At 48.5% G+C, this 21,175-nt stretch overlaps 1 protein-coding gene across 5 annotated transcripts in view; it reads left to right on the top strand.

Moving 5' to 3' along the window:
• POLE (DNA polymerase epsilon, catalytic subunit) overlaps positions 1 to 21,175 on the top strand; it is a 78,801-nt gene that overhangs the window by 39,474 nt on the left and 18,152 nt on the right. For all 5 annotated transcript variants that reach the window (XR_008512430.2, XM_054528474.1, XM_024256531.3 and 2 more), the window contains 16 exons: positions 836 to 993; positions 1,355 to 1,550; positions 3,013 to 3,227; positions 4,620 to 4,722; positions 5,161 to 5,241; positions 5,332 to 5,454; positions 12,584 to 12,796; positions 12,958 to 13,167; positions 13,401 to 13,544; positions 18,177 to 18,317; positions 18,593 to 18,746; positions 18,823 to 18,929; positions 19,157 to 19,333; positions 19,424 to 19,647; positions 19,791 to 20,011; positions 20,338 to 20,542. Coding sequence is in view for 4 of the 5 variants with exons in the window: in XM_054528474.1 (XP_054384449.1) it covers positions 836 to 993; positions 1,355 to 1,550; positions 3,013 to 3,227; positions 4,620 to 4,722; positions 5,161 to 5,241; positions 5,332 to 5,454; positions 12,584 to 12,796; positions 12,958 to 13,167; positions 13,401 to 13,544; positions 18,177 to 18,317; positions 18,593 to 18,746; positions 18,823 to 18,929; positions 19,157 to 19,333; positions 19,424 to 19,647; positions 19,791 to 20,011; positions 20,338 to 20,542 (2,672 nt within the window). In the remaining variant the exon portion in view is untranslated. The remainder of the gene's footprint in view (positions 1 to 835; positions 994 to 1,354; positions 1,551 to 3,012; positions 3,228 to 4,619; positions 4,723 to 5,160; positions 5,242 to 5,331; positions 5,455 to 12,583; positions 12,797 to 12,957; positions 13,168 to 13,400; positions 13,545 to 18,176; positions 18,318 to 18,592; positions 18,747 to 18,822; positions 18,930 to 19,156; positions 19,334 to 19,423; positions 19,648 to 19,790; positions 20,012 to 20,337; positions 20,543 to 21,175) is intronic.

Here is a 21,175-nt window from a genome sequence, read left to right as displayed (position 1 = left end):
GCACACAGAGCTGTTTATTTCTGTGTCTGTCTGTCTGCATGGATGCATTTAAACACATGAATCTGCCCCTTTCTTATTAGTGACTTCTTTCTCCTTCAGTGATAAACCTGTTTCGAATTTCTCAATATATGTATTTGTTCAATCCTAGAGTACACGTAGTTTTAGAATTGCTAACAGACTTGTGTCCCATGAGAAATAATTTCACCAGCCACTGTACAGCATTTGTAGATAGTTACTTTTGTTTTCAGCCTTACCCTGTCCAGTCAGCAGAGTTCACGGGGCAGCTCCTTCCTCCCCACCCTGTTGGCATGTTCTGCTGTATGTCCACAGTGCTGTTGGGCTCATTTGGCCCGGTCTGCACCCCTCTTGGGATCCCAGCACCATGGCTGGATGGCTTGTAATTTGCACACAGTGACGTTCACTCTGTAGCGTACAGCCCTGTGGGTTTGGACAAGTGCATAGTGTGTGTGTCCAGCACCACAAAGCAACACAAAACAGCTGCAACCCCTTTGTCAGCAAGTCCTCTCCCTACCCCGAAACCCTGACAGCCCACATGTGTTTTTTACTATAATTCTGCTTTGTCGAAAATGTCATGTAAATGAAAGCATACAGCCTGTAGCCTTCCGGGTCTGGCTTCTTGGACCTAACAGATACACCTGAGTTTCACCACTTGGTTGCGTGCATCAGAACTTCCTTCCTTCCTGCTGCCACGTCGTGTTAGTTATGTGGAAAAGCCTCAGTTTGCCAATCCATCCACTCCTGGAGGGACACCAGGTGGTTTCCAGGTTTGGGCCATCACGAGTGAAGCTGCCCCCTCTTCACTCTTGTTTCTCAGGAAGGCTTCACCAACGACCAGTACCAGGAGCTGGCTGAGCCATCCTCACTCACCTACATCACCCGCTCAGAGAACAGCATCTTTTTTGAGGTTGATGGGCCCTACCTTGCCATGATTCTTCCAGCCTCCAAGGAAGAAGGCAAGAAATTGAAGAAGAGGTGGGACTCTCATAGCTTTTGTGCTTTAGAAAGGACATGGATTGAGATAGATTAAATTTAGCCCACAAAGGAGGTTGAATCAGGAGCCAGGACAGAAACAGACCTGGGTTCTTGTGATTTTACTGATTCCGTTTGCACCAGCTCTGTCTGCCCGCCTGCTGTATTCTGGCTCTGTGACTGCAGGCCTTTCGGTCATTTTCCTTTTAGAAAAGCAGTGGCCTGAGGGAGAGAGACGTTTGCTGCCTGGTGGATGACAGGTGGAGGGTTGGAAAGGGAAGAGGCGGGCAGAGAGGATGAGGCACGGCTGGTGGCTCCCCAGCGCTCCTTGCCACTGCTGTGCTTGCCTTTTTTTTTTTTTAAGGTATGCTGTGTTTAATGAAGACGGTTCTCTGGCTGAGCTCAAGGGCTTTGAGGTCAAACGCCGCGGGGAACTGCAGCTGATTAAGATCTTCCAATCCTCAGTGTTTGAGGCCTTCCTCAAGGGCAGCACGCTGGAAGAGGTGTATGGCTCTGTAGCCAAGGTGGCTGACTACTGGCTGGATGTGCTGTACAGCAAGGTAAGGGCCTACCCTCCACCCTCACCTGCTCTGAGGGATGAAGGACCCTGCAAGAAGGGGACCCCGTGCTTCCTGGGCTCCTGGAGACCAAGGTGACCGAAGAACTCAGGGCCAATCCTGATGAAATCCCAAGACCTCCTGAGCACAATTACCCCCTTGGAGTTCCCCTCAACTTCTGCATCCAGGGACACAACTATGAAGGAAATGTTTTTCTAAATAGCGTGATAAGCCTTGCATGGTGATGCGTGCCTGTGGTCCCAGCTACTTGGGAGGATCACTTGAGACCAGGAAGTGGAGGCCACAGTGAGCCGTGACTGCACCACTGCACTCCAGCCTGGGATATTTGCTTATTTCTATGTTACTTTGTATTTTTAATATTTTTCAGGCTACATAACATTTTACCAGTTTACATACCTTAATTTATGTAGCTAGTCTACAATTATTTACTACCAGATAGGTTTCACATTTCCATTGTTAAAAATGGTGTTGCATTGAACGAGATATCTCGGTGCATATGTTTCCCAGGCGCAGGCGTCTTGGGTAGAAGGAATACTAGAACACTCTGCAGTGGTTTCCTGGCTTGCTTTGCTGTGTGGGCTTCTGTTTCTTGGCATATTGTCTTGTATAGAGTGACACACACGAGCAAGGGAACGCTGGGGGTATCACACAGAATATTCATGAGCCCACCACCCCTTACAGGATGTGGGGGGCCTGTGGTCAGGAACATGTGTGCAAAGCAGCAGCTCCAGCTGGATGTGGACACCACACTGGAACTGCTCAGGCCTCCACTGCTCAGGCCACTCTCCAGCCAGCTGGACTTTCCTCTCTTCTGGCTCTTCCTGCCCCTTCTTTCTCCTCCTTTCAAGGAGAAAAACTTCCTGTCTTAGGCCGAGTAACATCCTTTTCTGCAGCCTTGGTGCTCTTCAGTAAATTCTTCTTGATATTTTGTGCACAGTTTAATAAAATAAAAGCCAAGCCAGGCGTGGTGGCTCACGCCTGTAATCCCAGCACTTGAGAGACCTAGGCGGGCAGACCACTTGAGGTCAGGAGTTGGAAACCAGCCTGGCCAACATGGCAAAACCCTTTCTCTACTAAAAATACAAAAATTAGCTGGATGTGATGCCACGTGCCTGTAATCTCAGCTACTTGGGAGGCTGAGGCACGAGAATCTCTTGAACCCAGGAGGGGAGGTTTTAGTGATCTGAGATTGCACCACTGCACTCCAGCCTGGGTGACAGAACGAGACTCTGTCTCAAAAAAATGTAAAAGCTAAAGTTTTGTGTGTGTGTGTGTGTGTGTGTGTTTTAAAGTATTGCCACACAGGCATATGAGAGAGCTCTTGAAATTGCAGCCTTCTGTGTCTCAGGCTAGAGAAGGGCATGGCCTAGAGGAGCACAGTCCAGGGTGAGCCCAGATTCTGCCCCTTGATTTCTGCAGTGTTTTACCCATTGTCTTTCTCTAGGCAGCCAACATGCCTGACTCTGAGCTATTCGAGCTCATCTCTGAGAACCGTTCCATGTCTCGGAAGCTGGAAGATTATGGAGAGCAGAAGTCTACATCCATCAGCACAGCAAAGCGCCTGGCCGAGTTCCTGGGAGACCAGATGGTCAAGGATGCAGGGCTGAGTTGCCGCTACATCATCTCCCGCAAGCCCGAGGGCTCCCCTGTCACGGAGAGGTGAGGGCTCCCCCCGTCACGGAGAGGTGAGGGCTCCCCGCGTCACGGAGAGGTGAGGGCTGCCCTGTCATGGAGAGGTAAGGGGTTCCTTACAGATTTGGGCTGTGTTTAACACCAAGTTTGGGGATGGCATAAGTGTCCATCAACCAGAAATGGATAATTGCCATTTTGTAGGGAATGAGATACACTATACCGGAGTTCAAAGGGTTGAATTGTAGCTACAGGTTACAGCACTGACAGTCTGAAACCATGTTGGAGAAAAAAGCAAAAATCAGGTTGAAGGAAGACCCTTATGCCTCCATGTATGTAAAACTTAAAAACATGGAAACTGCTCTTTTTTTTCTTTTCTTTTCTTTTTTTTTTTTGGTGGTTATATACAAATAGGACCAGTACAAATGCCTGCATGGGGTTGATAAACACCAGAATAAGGGTTGTCTTTACTTCTGTGTGAGGAGGGGATAGGTTGGGGTCACACAGGGCTTCACTCTAATCGTCTCACACAGGAAGTCAAAGTGGCCAAGTGTTGAAGCTTGATGGAGCCGAGTGGATGCATAGTGTGCGTGTCTTCTTTAGGTCTCCTTATGTTTGCAGTATTCACCACAGATGTTTCCTCCAGTGAGAGAGAAGCACTGACGGTTGCCAGTTGCTTTGCTAGTGACGTGAAAACAGGCTCATTCTTTCTAGAAAGCAGCCTGAGTCTTCTGTGTGTTACTCAGTGAGGAACACATAGACATGGTTATGAACGTGCACCTGTTTGCCTATACGCATGCACGTGGTTACTCAGAAATGCAGACATGTTTACACACACATGCATGTCTTTGCCTATATGCATGCGCGTGGTTACTCAGAAACGTAGACACGTTTATGCACGCATGCGTTTATGTATATGCATGCGCATGGTTACTCAGAAACGTAGACACGTTTATGCACGCATGCGTTTATGTATATGCATGCACGTGGTTACTCAGAAACGTAGACACGTTTATGCACGCATGCGTTTATGTATGTGCATGCACATGGTTATGCCATGAGGAACATGTAGACATGGTTATGAACGTGCATGTGTTTGCTGTATGCATGCGCGTGATTACTCAGAAACGTAGACATGTCTACGCACACGCATGCGTTTATGTATATGCATGCACATGGTTACGCTGTGAGGAACATGTAGACATGTTTACGCACACACATGCACGTGTTTACACATACACACGCACGTGTTACTCCCCGAGGAACCTGTAGGCATGTTTGTGCATACATATGCATGCAGATGTATACATTGATGTTTGTGAACAGCTGTTACAAGTCCTTATTTCCATGTTATAATAGTTATGATCAGATTTTGGGTGATTTTCACTGCTACTGAGCTGTGTGCCTGTCTTCCTCACCCAGGGCCATCCCACTTGCCATTTTCCAAGCAGAGCCCACGGTGAGGAAGCACTTTCTCCGGAAATGGCTCAAGAGCTCTTCCCTTCAAGACTTTGATATTCGAGCAGTGAGTGCCAGTTGCATTCTCTACTCTTAAAAGTTTACAAGGAAAGCCAGACAGAGCAGAATATGTCTGAGTTGGTTTATGTTTTTTGTCTGGCGTCTTCACTCTTGACTTCCTCCTTTCTGATAAGTAATAGGTGAGCAACTAATAACCCTTTAGGGCAAAACTGAAAACATGAAGTGCCTGGGGCCCTTTAGCTGTTCTATTGGATGGACTAAGGCCAGGGGTGTTGGCTCAGCCACCTACTAGCTCTGTGATCTGGAGGAGTCACTGAAGCTCCCTACCTTGGTGTCCTCTGCTGTGCAGTGGGCACCTTTCATCATAGAGTTTCTGAGAGGTTTAAATAAGACACAGTGGTTAGCCCTGTGCTCAGCACGAAGTGAGCCCCACTCATGGCTGCTGCCACCTGCTGTTCTCTGTGCCCGTTTCCTGCACATGCAGATTCTGGATTGGGACTACTACATTGAGCGGCTGGGAAGCGCCATCCAGAAGATCATCACCATCCCTGCGGCCCTGCAGCAGGTGAGGGTAGGGTCAGCGGCACGGGCTGTGGGGCTAAAAACCGTGCAGTTAGACAAAGGTCTCTCTCTGATGGGTGTTGGCCTCACACAGGTAAAGAACCCAGTGCCACGTGTCAAACACCCCGACTGGCTGCACAAAAAACTGCTGGAGAAGAATGATGTCTACAAGCAGAAGAAGATCAGTGAGCTCTTCACCCTGGAAGGCAGGAGACAGGTGACGGTGGGGCCCCGAGGCTGGGCTGGGCGGGATCCTTGCACTGCTGCGTGTGCTGTAGTGAAGCTTCTGTTCAAGCATCGAAAGTGGACTTTTTCTGAAAACGTGCCCGTTGGCACTTTACTCTCTAACTCTGAGTGTCACTCTTTTGTTAATTGGACACCATTGTGAGGCTCAGGTGAGGGCGAGGAACTGTCTCCTTATGTGAAAATATTAGGGTGCACTACTTAGACTCAGTGCCTTGGGCAAATCACTGTCTCTTGAAGCCCCAGTTTTCTGAATGTGAAATGAATATCTTCTCGGTGGAAGCACTTAGAAACACAGGACACAGTGTAATAAAAGGTACAGTGAAAGTCAGAAGAGCAAAAGGAAAATTCTTAAATGCTGAAAATTAAAAGTAAGCTATAAATCAGAGCAGTATACAAACTCACGTGATAAGAAAAAGGTTCTTTGGTCAGGTGCGGTGGCTCACGCCTGTAATCCCAGCACTTTGGGAGGCCTAGGTGGGCAGATCACGAGGTCAGGAGATCGAGACCATCCTGGCTAACACAGTGAAACCCCATCTCTACTAAAAATACAAAAAATTAGCCAGGCGTGGTGGCGGGCGCCTGTAGTCCCAGCTACTCGAGAGGCTGAGGCAGGAGAATGGCGTGAACCCAGGCGGCAGAGCTTGCAGTGAGCCGAAATTGCGCCACTGCACTCCAGCCTGGGCGACAGAGCGAGACTCCGTCTCAAAAAAAAAAAAAAAAAGAAAAATGTTCTGAGATGGATTGGATTTTGAAATTTAACTGTCTTATTTGTAAGAGTTATATATAGATTCTTTCCCCCCGTCCCCAAGACGGAGTCTTGCTCTGTTGCCCAGGCAGGAGTGCAGTGGCTCTCTTGGCTCACTGCAGCTTCTGCCTCCCGGGTTTAAGCAGTTCTCCTGCCTCAGCCTCTAGTGTAGCTGGGATTATAGGCACGCACCACCATGCCTAGCTAATTTTTATTTTTTTAATTTTTTTTTTATTTTAATAGAGACGGGGTTTCACCATGTTGGCCCGGCTGATCTCGAACTCCTGACCTCAGGTGAATGCACCTGCCTCGGCCTCTCAAAGTGCTGGAATTATAGCACTGTGCCCAGTGGCTTATGGGCCAATACAACAATTTCAAGAGTTATATTGAAAAGATAGGACGCAGAAAAAGCAAAAGGACTAAAAAATATGTATACCAGGTAAATGTTAACCAAAAGAAAGCTGATGTGGCTGTATTAATACCAGACAAAATACTCTTTAAGCCAAAAGTATTAGGAAACATAAGGACTGTTGTTACATAATACTGAAAGTCACAATTCTCTGGAAATATATACTAATTGTAACAATGTAGCCTCACATTAAATAATGTAAACATTTACCTAATTATAAGAAGAATTTACCTCCAATCAGTTTGGGAGATGTTAACATCCCTCCCTCAGTTGATAGTTGGAGCAGATCAAAAATCAGCAAAAATATGTTTGGAATGCCACAATCCACTAACTAGGTTTAGTCACTAGCTATATAATACATTTAGTGAACAAATGTAGTCTTGCACTAAAATTAGAGAATACCTATCCTTTTCAAGAATACATAAAATAATGACCATATATATACCACAGAGTAAGCTGCAACCAATTCTAGATAACTTAAATACAGACCATGTTTGGAAATTTAAGAAAAAAAAAAACAACACATTTATAACTTGTGGATCAAAAAAGTCATAGAACTTAGACAATACTTGGAACTGAATATAAATACAAATGCTATCAGAATTTGTAGTATGCGGTTAAACAGGACTTGTATATGCATTTATATATCTAAATGCATGTATTAGTAAAGAAAAACAAATAGAAAATTAAGTTTCCAACTGAAGAAGTTAGAGAACAACAGATCCATCAGAGGAAGTAGACAGAAGTTATAAAGAGTTATAAAGGTAACCAGGCATGGTGGTGCACACCTGTAGTCCTAGCTACTCGGAAGGCTGAGAGGCAGGAGGATTGCTTGAGCCCAGGAATTTGAGGCTGTAGTGGGCTATGATGGCGCCTGTGAATAGGCACTTCACCCCAGCCTGTGCAACACAGGGAGACCCCAACTCAAGAAAGAAAAGAAAGAGGTTACAAAATTGAGCCAGAATGAGTGAAACAAACAATACAACCAAAATGTTGTCCATTGAAAAGACTTAGGAAATAGTCACATCTTTTTCTTTTCTTTTGAGACAGGGTTTCATTGTGTCACCCAGGCTGGAGTGCAGTGGCGCAATCATGGCTCACTGCAGCCTTGACCTCCCAGGCTCAATTGATCCACCTGCCTCAGCCTCCTGCATAGCTGGGACTATAGGCGCACACCACCACATCCAGCTAATTTTTTAATTTTTTGTAGAGACAAGGTTTTGTCGTGTTGTCCTGGCTGGTCACATCTTTTTCAGGGTAGAGTTTTTTATTTTTTTTTTAATGAAAACAGACATCATTATAGATATAGTAAAGCCTAAAAAAATGGAAGGATTCCAATTTTCTGCTGAACAGTTGGAAAACATAGATGGAACGGACAGTATCCTCAAGTTATGCACTGACCTAAGAAGTAATAAATACCTGAATAGAACTTTAATGATTACAGAAATTGACACTTAAAAAGAAACAGGCTAGGCGCGGTGGCTCACATCTGTAATCCCAGCTCTCAGGGAGGCAGAGGCGGGAGGATAGCTTGAGCCCAGGACTTCGAGACCTGCCTGGGCAATATAGCGAGACCCCGTTCTCCACAAAAAGAAAAAAAAAAGAGACACACACACACACAAAAAAAAAAAGAGTAAAAGAAACACCAAACCCAAATGATTTTTAAGAGAAAAAGGAAAAAAAAACCCTTAGCTCATTTGATAACCTTGGCAATCCTTGTTACTTTGGTAACATAATTGAAAACAGGAAAGGAAAGTTACGGGCCATGAACAATAGATGAAAAAATATTAACATACATGAACAATAACAATATGACCAACTAGGACTTATGCTGGGAATAGCAAGCACTGTTTAATTTTAGAATTTGCCAGGTTAGTTTTTCTTGGGAGAAATCCACTAATTCATCATTAAAGGAGAAGACTCATAAGATCATCTCCAATAGATGCAGAAACAACATGCGGTAAAACTTCAACATCTTTTCATGATAAAGCTTTCAACAATCAAAATCAGAATAGATGAGACGTTTCTTAACCTGATAAAGTGTTCTTGAAACCTAACAGCAGACCTCATACTTAATTAACCACAAAACACTGGAAGCATTGAAGTAAGGAGTAAGAAATGGATGCCTGTTAACCACTGCTTCTGTTCAAAACAGTTTGGAGATCCTAGCCAGCATAATTAAACCAGAAAAGGAATTAAGGATTGAAAAGGGAGACATCAACTTATTATTTACAGACAATGTAATTTGTTAACAGAAAATGTAAGGAAACCTAGATTTTGTGTTAACTAATATGTATTTCAGCAACAATTAGATACCAAGGTAAGATATAAAAGTCTATTGCTTTCATTTATACTAGAAACAATATTTTTTGAAAGATACCATTTACAATAGCAATAAATAATGTACTAAGGAATAAATTCATGGTAACAATGTGTGTAAGACTTTTACAGAAAAAATTACACAACTTTTTTCTTTTTGAGACATGGTCTCCATTTGTCACCCAGGCTGGAGTGCAGTGGCAAGATCATGGCTCCCTACAGCCTAGAACTCTTAATCTCAAGTTATCCTCCCACCTCAGCCTCCTGAGTAGCTGAGACTGCAAGTGTGCACCACCACACCTGGCTATTTATTTTTTGTAGAGGCTGGGTCTCACTGTTGCCCAGGCTGATCTTAAACTCTTGGGCTCAAGTGATCCTCCTGCCTGGGCCCCCCAAAGCACTGGGATTACAGGTGTGAGTCACCGTGCCTGGGCTATACACAACTTTATTGAACATATAAAAATTTACCTAAGTAACAAAAAGAGGTACCATCTTTACAGATGAAAGGACTCAGTATTAAAATATGGCAGTTTGCCCCATATTAATTCATAAAATTCAGTGTAATTCCAATAAAAAAAAATCTGCCAAAAGCTTTTTGGATAGAACTTGACAGATGAATCCTAAAATTCATATAAAGAGTAAGGGTAAGAATAACCAAAGAATTTTGAAGAATAAGGAGGGCACGTTGATCTTACTGTGTAACGAGACACACTATCATGGCATCTTGACAAGATGAGAGGAGAGCAGTAGAGCCAATTGGGAGCCTAGAAACGGACTCTCCTGTAAGTCGGAAGTTGGTAGGTCACAGATCGTTAAGGAGAGAGTGGACTGCAGTGAGTGATGCTGGTGAAAGTGGTTTTTCATATTTGGAGAAGTAAGTTGTTGTATCACACTGAGTATAAAACTAAGGCTGAGTGTGATGGCTCATGCCTGTAATTGCAGTGCTTTGGGAGTCCAAGGAAGGAGGATCAGTTGAGCCCAGAAGTTCCAGACCAGCCTGGGCAACATAGGGAGGTCTCGTCTCTACAAAAAAAATCCAGCACAACAAAATTAGGCTTGGTTGTGCATGCCTGTAGTCCCAGCTACTTGGGAGGCTGAGGTGGGAGGATCACTTGAGCCTGGGAGGTTGAGGCTGCGGTGAGCCAAGATGACCACTGCACTCTAGCCTAGGTGACAGAGCGAGACCCCTGTGTCTTTAAAAAAAAAAAAAAAAAAAAAAAGAGGAAACTAAAATCTTTGGTAAACAACTCAGGAGACTATGATGCTGGGGTGGGAAGGGCTTTTTTAAGGCACATGTGAAAAACATCACAAAGGGAAAGAATGATCAATTAATTAAAAGTTACATCTTGTGTAGTCTGTGACAAGAAAAGGCAGAATGTTGATAATTGTTGACACTGGTAATAACATGGGAGCTCGTTACTGTGCTTTCATATATGTTTGAAAACTTTCCTGATAGGAAGTCAACACACACAAACTTATATGTAGCACAGAAGTCACCATGAAACAGGCCTGAGTCACATTTTGAAGATGTTTAGAATGTACAAAAGTTAGAAATGGCTCATAAACATGTGTTAGCTATCTATTGCTGCATAGCAAGTAACCCCAAAACTTAGCAACTTAAATGCACTCGTGTATCCGAGGGCTCCACTGGAGAAGGAGCCACTTCCGAGCTCCCTCCCATGGGGATGGCAGGACTCAGTTCCTCCTTGGCCTTTGGACGTTATCCTTAGTCCCCCTGCTTCATGGGGCTCTTCACAGGGCAGCTCACAGCATGGCACTGGACTTTTGAGAGTGCCAGCCAGGCAGAAGCCACAGTATTTTATAGCTGCTCTCAGGAGTGGCATTCCATGACTTTTGCTGGAATCTGTTCATTACGGGCAAGTCACCGGGTCCCACCCCCACTCAGGGAAGGAGTCACACAGGGTGTGAACACCAGGAGGTGGGGGTCGTTGGGCCATTTTGGGAGCTGCCTGCACAGGGCCAAGAAGATGTTCAGCCTTACTATTGATGAGGTAAATGCAGCATGATATATTTAGATAGCAGGTCACACTGAAGGCAAGTAAGTGTGGCGGTGCGGCATCAAGTATCAAGATTGTGGGAAGTAGGAAATCCCTGGTGCTAGAGGTGGAGGTGGTTGTTCTCCGGGACCAGGCAACACATACAGAGATGGTCACTGAGTCGCAGTTTGTAGTTTTGAAAAAGTAGGTGCTTGTCATGCTTCATTTGCAAAGTCATGGGTAGGTAGGCTGATGTGTTTGTATGATAAAACATTTCACATCAGTTACAATGAACGAACCATATGTACGTGTTTCACCCAGTGTCAGTCTCAAAAATACATGGCTGAGTAAAGAAACAAGTTGCAGGGCCAGGCACGTGGCTCACGCCTGTAATCCCAACATTTTGGAAGGCTGAGGTGGGTGCATCACTTGAGGTCAGGAGTTCGAGACCAGCCTGGCCAACATGGTGAAACCCCATCTTTACTAAAAATACAACAAAAAATTAGCTGGGCTTGGTGGCAGGTGCCTGTAATTCTAGCTTCTTAGGAGGCTGAGGCAGGAGAATTGCTTGAACCCAGGAGGCGAGGTTGCAGTGAGATGAGATCGCGCCATTGCGCTCCAGCCTGGACAACAGAGTGAGATTCTGTCTCAAAAAAAAAAAGGAAACAAGTTGCAGTCAGATGTGTCCCACATGTTACTATTTAGGTTAAAACTTACAGCTGTGGCATGTGTCTGTGGACATGGGGTAAAAATTTAAAGGTGTGTGGGGGCTGTACCCATTATTTGCAATATTTTCTTTCTTATAAAAAGCATTCTGGAGCAAACATGGCAAAATGCAAAGATTTACTTATTGGTAGTATTGAGTGACACTTTATTTTTTGGTTTGATCTTTTCACTTTTTTTTGAAAGAGCGTCTCACCCTCTCGCCCAGGCTGGAATGCAGTGGCGCAACCTTGGCTCACTGCAACCCCCACCTCCTAGGCTGAAGTAATCCTTCTATCTCAGCCTCCCAAGTAGCTGGGACCACAGGCCCACACAACCACACCCAGCTAGTTTTTCTATTTTTTGTAGAGACGGGGTTTCACCATGTTGGCCAGGCTAGTCTCAAACTCCTGGGCTCAAGTGATCCGCCCACCTCAGCCTCTCAAAGTGCTGGGATGACAGGCGTGAGCCACCACACCCGGCCTTCACTATTAAAAGTTCAATAAACTTGTGTAAATGAACATCCCATTTCAGGTGATATACTTATGTTAGATTTCGAGAAGTAGAATTTGTGGGGATGAGATCCTGAGATTTTTGTTTGCTTGTTTTTATGAGGCAAGGTCTCACTCTTGCCCAGGCTGGAGTTCAGTGGTGTGATCATAGCTCACCGCAGCCTCCAACTCCTGGGTTCAAGTGATCCTCCTGCCTCAGCCTACCAAGTAGCTGGGACTACAGGTGCACTACCACGCCTGGCTAATTTGTAATATATTTTGTAGAGACAGGGTCTTGCTGTTACCCAGGCTGGTCTCAAACTCCTGGCCCCAAGCAATTCTCCTGTCTTGGCCTACCAAAGTGCTGGCATTCCAGGCATGGGCCACCCTGTCCAGCCCGAGATCCTGAGATTTAAGGCTTCACTGGGTCTTCCCAGGTCACGACGGCTGAGGCCTCAGAAGACAGTCCGAGGCCAAGTGCTCCCGACATGGAGGACTTCGGCCTCGTGAAGCTGCCTCACCCAGCAGCCCCTGTCACTGTGAAGAGGAAGCGAGTTCTTTGGGAGAGCCAGGAGGAGTCCCAGGACCTCACGCCGACTGTGCCCTGGCAGGAAATCTTGGGGCAGCCTCCTGCCCTGGGAACCACCCAGGTAAGGCACACGGCTGTGGCACTGTCTGTCTCTGAGGGGTCTGCACAGCCCGGGGAGCCCGAGATGTGTCCTGAGCCCTAGGGAGGCTGCTTGTGAGAAAGTCGTGGCGGGCATTCCCATCTCACCACTTGCACATTGGCTGTGCTCACCATCCATCCCAGGAGGAGTGGCTTGTCTGGCTCCGGTTCCACAAGAAGAAGTGGCAGCTGCAGGCCCGGCAGCGCCTCGCCCGCAGGAAGAGGCAGCGTCTGGAGTCGGCAGAGGGTGTGCTGAGGCCCGGGGCCATCCGGGATGGTCCTGCCACGGGGCTGGGGAGCTTCTTGCGAAGAACTGCCCGCAGCATCCTGGACCTTCCGTGGCAGATTGTGCAGGTGTAGACCTTGATCCAAGGGGAGGGCAGTGGCTCTGCTGATGGCCCAGGGACGGGGTGTCCAGCTGGGCCCTGAGGTCTGGGATGGGAGGGTTAGAGTGGGCCTGGAGTTTCCTGCCTATCGTAGGGAGGCCGAAGGCCCTGTGCTGGGAGCTGGAAGCTACCTGGGATGTGGCCCCATCTGTGGGTTCCAGTGTGTCCTGTGACGTGCTGTATGTCCGTGTGGCCTTTCAGATCAGCGAGACCAGCCAGGCCGGCCTGTTCAGGCTGTGGGCGCTCGTTGGCAGTGACTTGCACTGCATCAGGCTGAGCATCCCCCGTGTGTTTTACGTGAACCAGCGAGTCGCTAAAGCAGAGGAGGGCACTTCGTATCGCAAGGTAGGGAGGCAGCTGGTGCTGCCTCTGCAGTCATCTGGGCAGCCTGAGGTGGCGTTCCTGTGATCTAGCATGGCCTCGAGCCTCCATCTCCTCAGTACCTTAGGGGGATGTTGTAGGAATTCCTCAAAACAACGTGTGTGAGCACTGAGCCCAGAGCCTGGGGCAGAGCGAGTGCCGGGAATGGAGCTGCTGGTGTCCTTGTCACGATGAGCTTGTCTGCCCGCGAGGTCCATGTTGTGGGGACAAACCAAGTGGCGTTGGTTAGAGATTGTGAACTCTGTCTCCGTAGGCTCTTTGGTTGTTAACAGCTTTATTGGGATGTAAAGTTACACACCATCCAACGCACCCATTTCAAGTGCAGAATTAATGGCTTTTAGGGGCATGACTATTGCCAGTCAATGTTGACATTTTCTTTTTTTTTTTTTTAATTTTACTTTGATTTCTGGGATCCATGTGCAGAAAGTGCAGGTTTGTTACATAAGTAAGCACATGCCATGGTGGTTTGCTGCACCCATCACCCCGTCACCTGGGCATTAGGCCCCACATGCATTAGCTGTTTATCCTGATATTCCCCCTCCCCTCGCCCCCCCATTCGGATATTTTCATCACTCCAGAAAGAAACCTGGCATCCCTTACCTGTCACCATCCTCCCCCAGCCCTTAGTAGCCACTGATCCACTTCCTGTCTCTGGGTTTGCCTGTTTGGGCATTTGATGTAAATGGAACCCTACAGTAGGTGGGTCTTTGTGCTGGGCTTCTTCCACCTACAGAAACTGCGAGGGTTTTCATGTGGCCATGAGTGCGCTGAGGCTCTTAGATAACATTTCTGCCCGAACTCCCCATTGTTAATGTGTCAGCTCAGCACATTTCTTGACTGGATGCTGTGAATCACGTAAGAAGTGACACGTAGTTGGGGAGATGAGGTGTGCATATTTGTACCTACATAAGGAGGTTTTCTGGAGAAGGTGAAACTTGATTCCAGCCAGGTGATTCAGTAGAATGTGCATATAGAAAGTAGACGCAGAGCCAGGTGTGGTGGTTCACACCCGTAATCCCAGCACTTTGGGAGACCGAGGTGGGCGGATAAAAAAAAAGGAAAGCGGACACAGAGGCATCGAGACCACAGAGAACAGGTGGGACTGTGGGATTTCTACACCTTCCTTTAGATGCGTGGTGCTGTGGTGCTGTGTAGAAGTGCCCTAACTTTTGGGATGTTTCCCTTTATGACTATCAGCTCATCTCTGGAGGGAGGTTCTGGCGCTGTGTGAATATTCTGTCCTCAACGTTTGACTGGATGGTGTCAGCATCCATGTCTCATGGGGTCCATGAGGCTCCAGGATGATGTCTTCTGATTCTGTTCCTCTGTGTGTATTAACTGTTTCCTTTATAATGAAGAGCTTTGTGCAGATCAGGTAGAAATGAACTCTAGTTTATTCCTTAAAAAGCAAGATACGAGAGGTATAATATGCTGAGGGTTTTTTTTTTTTTTTAAGCAAGATAAATACTTTTTCCCTTTAAATTATTTTTAATTTTCAAGGTAGGGCATGGCAAATGGGTTTATTCCTTTCACTTTTCCTCTCTTTTTAAAGTATTACTATGGATTAGTGGATTTTTGTTTAACTTTGTTGTTTCTGTTTTTGAGAAGGTCTCTCACTCCATCACCCAGGCTGGAGTGCAGTGGCATGATCTTGCCTCACTGCAGCCTTGTACTCTTGGGCTCAAGCAATCCTCCTGCCTCGGTGTTTAATGTTTGAATATCAACCGTAGCCAAATCCTGCCCAACACACAAGTGTTAGGTATGTTAAGGTACACGGTAGGCCCTCACTTTATGTTATTGATAGGTCCTTAGAAACTGCAATTTTAAGTGAAATGACTAAGTAAAATGATGTATAATGAAACAGATTTTTTTTCTTCTCGGAAACTACAATGAAACTGTGTTGGCCAGGCACAGTGGTGCATGTCTGTAATCCCAGCAATTTGGGAGGCTGAGGCTGGTGGATTGCTTGAGCTCAGGCATTTGAGACCAGCCTGGGCAACATGGCAAAACCCCTTCTCTACAGAGTTTTTTTTGAATTTATTTATTTTTATTTGTTTGTTTGTTTTGAGATGGAGTTTCTCTCTTGTTGCCCAGGCTGGCGTGCAGTGGCGCATCTCGGCTCACCGCAACCTCCACCTCCTGGGTTCAAGAAATTCTCCTGCTTCAGCCTCCCGAGTAGCTGGGATTACAGGCACGCACCACCATGCCCGGCTAGTTTTGTATTTTTTAGTAGAGATGGGGTTTCTCCGTGTTGGTTAGGCTGGTCTCGAACTCCTGATCTCAGGTGATCTGCCCACCTCGGCCTCCCAAAGTGCTGGGATTACAGGTTGAACCACGGCGCCTGGCCCCAGAATTTTTTTTTTTTTTTTTTAAAGGAAGAAAGAACGTTGAACAAAATGATGTTATTTGAGGACCTGCTATACATCACTTCACTTCACCATCACAGTTTCCAAGAATCCATTGATGTTAAGTGAGGACTTACTGTAATTTACATATAGTTAAGTGCAGATTTCTAAATGTGCAGTTGATTGGGTTTTTGGACACATGACTATGCCTGTGTCACCCCCACCCCCACCCAGGTGCAGAACATTTCCATCACCCTGGAGGGTGCTCTTGTCCCCCCCATGCAACCTTCTGCTGGCCTGATTTCTGTATTTCTAGAACTGTGTGCATGTGACTTTCTAGAACTTCATATTAATGGAGCCAGACAGTAGACTCTTTGGTGGTCAATGTCTTTTTGAGACTCAAATTATCCCAAATTGGGCTGGCCAGATCCCTTCAAGCTGGCACCTGAGTCCTTTTGACATGCCCTGTTGGTCTTTGAAAACTTCCTTGCTTTCTGGCCACTAAGAGAGGCCAGGCTCACCTTGAACTTCCAGACATGGAATTAGCTGTTCCTCTAAAGAGCCTGAGCCTCGTTGAGAGGCTATGTTGAGAAACCAAGCTTAGAGCTCAAGGGGTATCATTTCATCTAGATTCCTTCAGTGAACAGCCAGGAAATATATACATTTTTAAAAATGCAATTACACTAATTGTTCCAGTTCATATTTACCAGAACATAATTTTTCATTTCTTTGATTTTTTTTGTGTGTGTGTGTCGGTCTAATTTCATGTTACTGGAAAAATCTGACCCCTACTGGTTCTCTTCTCGCTTGAGAATTATTCAGATTTTCCTGGTTGTTGTTATGCCAAGAAATGCTTTATTGCAACCTGGACATTTTACATATTTGAGACTTTGGGTATTTTTAAAAATCCTTTAGAGTGTCAGATTTTTTTGTTTGTTTGTTTTAGCAACAACCAACCCGGTTAATTCCAGTGCCCAAGCTCTTCCTTGCCTCTTTGTGCAAAGCTTCCAATGTCACCTCAGCCTCCAGAGCCTCTGCTGCGTTGTTTTGGGTCACCTGTGCAAGTGCAGCTTGTAGTGAGCCTGGGACTTGTGCTGCTGGTTCATGCATGAAGCTAGGGTGCTCCTCTCCAGCTCTCCTCTCCAGAATTCCCCCAGCCCCCCACACACGAAGCTAGGGTGCCCCTCTCCAGCTCTCTTCTCCAGGATTCCCCCAGCCCTCCACACAGGGAGCTAGGGTACCCCTCTCCAGCTCTCCTCTCCAGGATTCCCCCAGCCCCCCACTCATGAAACTAGGGTGCCCCCTCTCCAGCTCTCCCAGACCCCCCCCAGGACCCCACACAGGAAGCTAGGGTGCCCCTCTCCAGCTCTCCCAGACCCCCCCAGGACCCCATTCGTGAAGCTAGGGTGCCACCTCTCCAGCTCTCCCAGACCCCCCCAGGACCCCACACAGGGAGCTAGGGTACCCCTCTCCAGCTCTCCCAGACCCCCCCAGAACCCCACACAGGGAGCTAGGGTGCCCCTCTCCAGCTCTCCCAGACCCCCCCAGGACCCCACACACACACTCTGGCTCCCCCAGGGGCTCTCTTTCCGTTTCTCTGACTAGGAAAATGTGATTTCTCTCAGTTTTTGCCATCTACACCCTCAGGTTAAACCCATGAGAGAATGGAGGAAGATGAACTGGGAACCTCCCCAGACCAGTGTTGACTGCTGTATTCTGAGAGCTCTTGTCTATTCTCAGAGGCTGCAGCTTGCTTTTCAAAATTGTGTCCAGAGGCCAGGCATGGTGGCTCACACCTGCATTTCCAGCAATTTGGGAGGCTGAAGTGGGAGGATCACTTGAGCCTAGGAGTTTGAGACCAGCCTGGGCCTCATAGTGAGACCTTTCAACAAAAAAAAAAAACAAGCCGTCCGTGGTGGTGTGTTCCTTGTCCCAGCTACTCAGGAGGCTGAGGCTGGAGGACTGCTTGAGCCCAGGAGTTGGAGGCTGCAGTGAGTTGTGATCACACTGCTGCACTCCAGCCTGGGCAACAGAGTAAGACCCAGTCTGTAAAAAATAAATAAATAACATAAAAATTACGTCCAGAGTTTTTAGTTGTAATCATTGAGAGACGTGGACTGTGGCGTGGTGGGTGTACCCCATCGTTAGGGGCACCGGAAGTCCTAGGACGCCGAACAGTGTGTGCTTGTGTGTGCACCACAGACATTACCACCTACGCCCAGTGACGAGATCATCATCGTATTCTCGCCAGGTAAATCGGGTCCTTCCTCGCTCCAACGTGGTCTACAATCTCTATGAGTATTCAGTGCCAGAGGACATGTACCAGGAGCACATCAACGAGATCAACGCTGAGCTGTCAGCACCGGACATCGAGGGCGTATATGAGACTCAGGTGACTCCCCAGCCACCCTCGACTGGACTGGGGGAGGCTTCAGCAGGGTGGTATAGAGGAAGGAAACCCGCCCAGGGTTGGGCTAGGGAACAGCGGCGATTGTGGACTCGTTCCCACAGGTGAGGTGAATGTCAGCAGTGTGTCTGCCAAAAGTGGCCTGTGGGCAGTGGGCCAGGCAGCTGCAGGGGCACAGCCACATCCCAGGCATAAGTCACGTGGGCAGCCAGAGCCCCCCACATCCAGCCCTTGCCGGCCTGTCTGCCCGATTCTTCCAGGTTCCATTACTGTTCCGGGCCCTGGTGCACCTGGGCTGTGTGTGTGTGGTCAATAAACAGCTGGTGAGGCACCTTTCAGGCTGGGAAGCAGAGACCTTTGCTCTTGAGCACCTGGAGATGCGCTCTCTGGCCCAGTTCAGCTACCTGGAACCAGGTATGGCCTGCACCAGCCGCCCACCATGTGCCTGCCTCCCACACATCTGGGGTGACGGTCTTGTTTCCTTCTCCAGGGAGTATCCGCCATATCTACCTGTACCACCACGCACAGGGCCACAAAGCACTCTTCGGGATCTTCATCCCCTCACAGCGCAGAGCGTCAGTCTTTGTGCTGGACACTGTGAGTCCTGGGCCCTCCATGGCAGCACGTTGGCTGGGGCAGGGTTTGGGGAAGGAGGACATCTCCCAGAGCGCCCAGGCCCTCCAGGTCTTGTCCTCAAGGGCCTTTGCCCATGAGTGCTTGTCGTGATTGAATTAGCAGTGCCGTGGCAATGGCGGAGTCTGCCCCAGGGCTGCCCCCACTTCCTCCTGCGCAGGGTGAGGCTGACGTGGCCTGCATTTGTCTAGGTGCGCAGCAACCAGATGCCCAGCCTTGGCACCCTGTACTCAGCGGAGCATGGCCTCCTCCTGGAGAAGGTGGGCCCTGAGCTCCTGCCACCCCCCAAACACACCTTCGAAGTTCGGGCAGAAACTGACCTGAAGACCATCTGCAGAGCCATCCAGCGATTCCTGCTTGCCTACAAGGTGAGAGTGGTTGGGGTCTTGCTGTGTGAGCCCCCTCTCCTTTGAGGCTGGGTCCACCCGGGTCTTTTCTTCCATTTTGCCTTGACCCAGGAGGAGCGCCGGGGGCCCACACTCATCGCTGTTCAGTCCAGCTGGGAGCTGAAGAGGCTGGCCAGTGAGATTCCCGTCTTGGAGGAATTCCCACTGGTGCCTATCTGTGTGGCCGACAAGATCAACTATGGGGTCCTGGACTGGCAGCGCCATGGAGCCCGGCGCATGATCCGACACTACCTCAACCTGGACACCTGCCTGTCGCAGGCCTTCGAGATGAGCAGGTGAGCGCAGCACTGTCATTGTGGGCCAGTGGTCCCCAGGCAGAGCCAGCCTCGGTGGTCTCTGTGACCCGGCGATATACCCTGTGCTGACCTGTGCCCCGGCGCCAACCTGTGCCCCAGTGCTGACCTGTGTCCCGGTGCAGGTACTTTCACATTCCCATTGGGAACCTACCAGAGGACATCTCCACATTCGGCTCCGACCTCTTCTTTGCCCGCCACCTCCAACGCCACAACCACCTGCTCTGGCTGTCCCCTACGGCCCGCCCTGACCTGGGTGGAAAGGAGGCTGATGACAACTGTCTTGTCATGGAGTTCGATGACCAAGCCACTGTTGAGATCAACAGTTCAGGCTGTTACTCCACAGGTAAGTGGGTGGAAGGACGAGGCCCATGAGACCTGGCTGGTGTTTCAGCCATTCTGTGACACCTTCTCAAGGCGAGAGTGCCCGAGGATGGGCTCAGAGCTCGACCGTGCAGGTCAGAGCTGAGGCTGTAGGAGACGGTCCTGGGGTCAAGGTCCAGGTGGGGCCTCCTGTGCCCTCGGGAATCTGAATAGCCTGGCAGGTGTGAGGATGGGTGTGGGCAGGTCTGATGCTGGTTCTGGAGGTGGTGGTGGCTGGAGTCAGGCCCGGGGGGCTGGTGGTGCTGGAGCTGGCAGGATGCTGGCTGAGCATGGCGTCTTCCTGTGCAGTGTGTGTGGAGCTGGACCTTCAGAACCTGGCCGTCAACACCATTCTCCAGTCTCACCATGTCAACGACATGGAGGGGGCCGACAGCATGGGGATCAGCTTCGACGTGATCCAGCAGGCCTCCCTGGAGGACATGATCACGGGTGGTCAGGCTGCCAGTGCCCCGGCCAGCTATGATGAGACAGCCCTGTGCTCTAACACCTTCAGGTGCCACCCTCTGTGGGAAGGAGTGTTACTAATAGAAGGGTCTTATCCTTTGCCCTTAATTTGGAAAGCTAAGGTCTAAGACAAGGTCCATTGGGCTTCCCTTAGTCTTAATGGCAGAGCCAGAGACCACTGTGTGGCGAGTTTCCCATCTTCAGTCTGTTGTCTTTACCACCGTGTGAGTCCAGCCTGGTCCCTGGCAACTGTTCCATGTGCTGCCTCTGACCTCCCTGTGGCCAGAGATACTTCACACAAAGAGCCTTTCTAACCAGGGCCACTTTTCAATGTGACCAAGGGTACATCATAGGGATCTCCAGCCGGCTCTACTGAGTATGACGTGTGAGGCATCAGCACTTAGGTGTCAGGAGCCGTCGGTCTGCTGCAGAGGGCATGGTTGAGGGTCAGGAGCCATCGGTCTGCTGCGGAGAGCGTGGTTGAGGACGGCTACTCGCAGTACCCACCAGCGGTGGTTTATGCTGGGGAACGCTTGCTGTGTACCAGGAGGTGGGCCGAGCACTTCGCATTCTGCCTCTGTCCCCACATCAGCCCAGGGACGGGGAGCAGTTATTGTCTGTTTTTCAGATAAGGAAACTGAGGTCAGAGGGGCTGCCTTTGTGGTCATACCACACATGAATG

Source organism: Pongo abelii, chromosome 10 (assembly GCF_028885655.2).
Source record: "Pongo abelii isolate AG06213 chromosome 10, NHGRI_mPonAbe1-v2.0_pri, whole genome shotgun sequence".
Taxonomy (NCBI): Eukaryota; Metazoa; Chordata; class Mammalia; order Primates; family Hominidae; genus Pongo; species Pongo abelii.
This window is presented reverse-complemented; position numbering and strand designations above follow the sequence as displayed.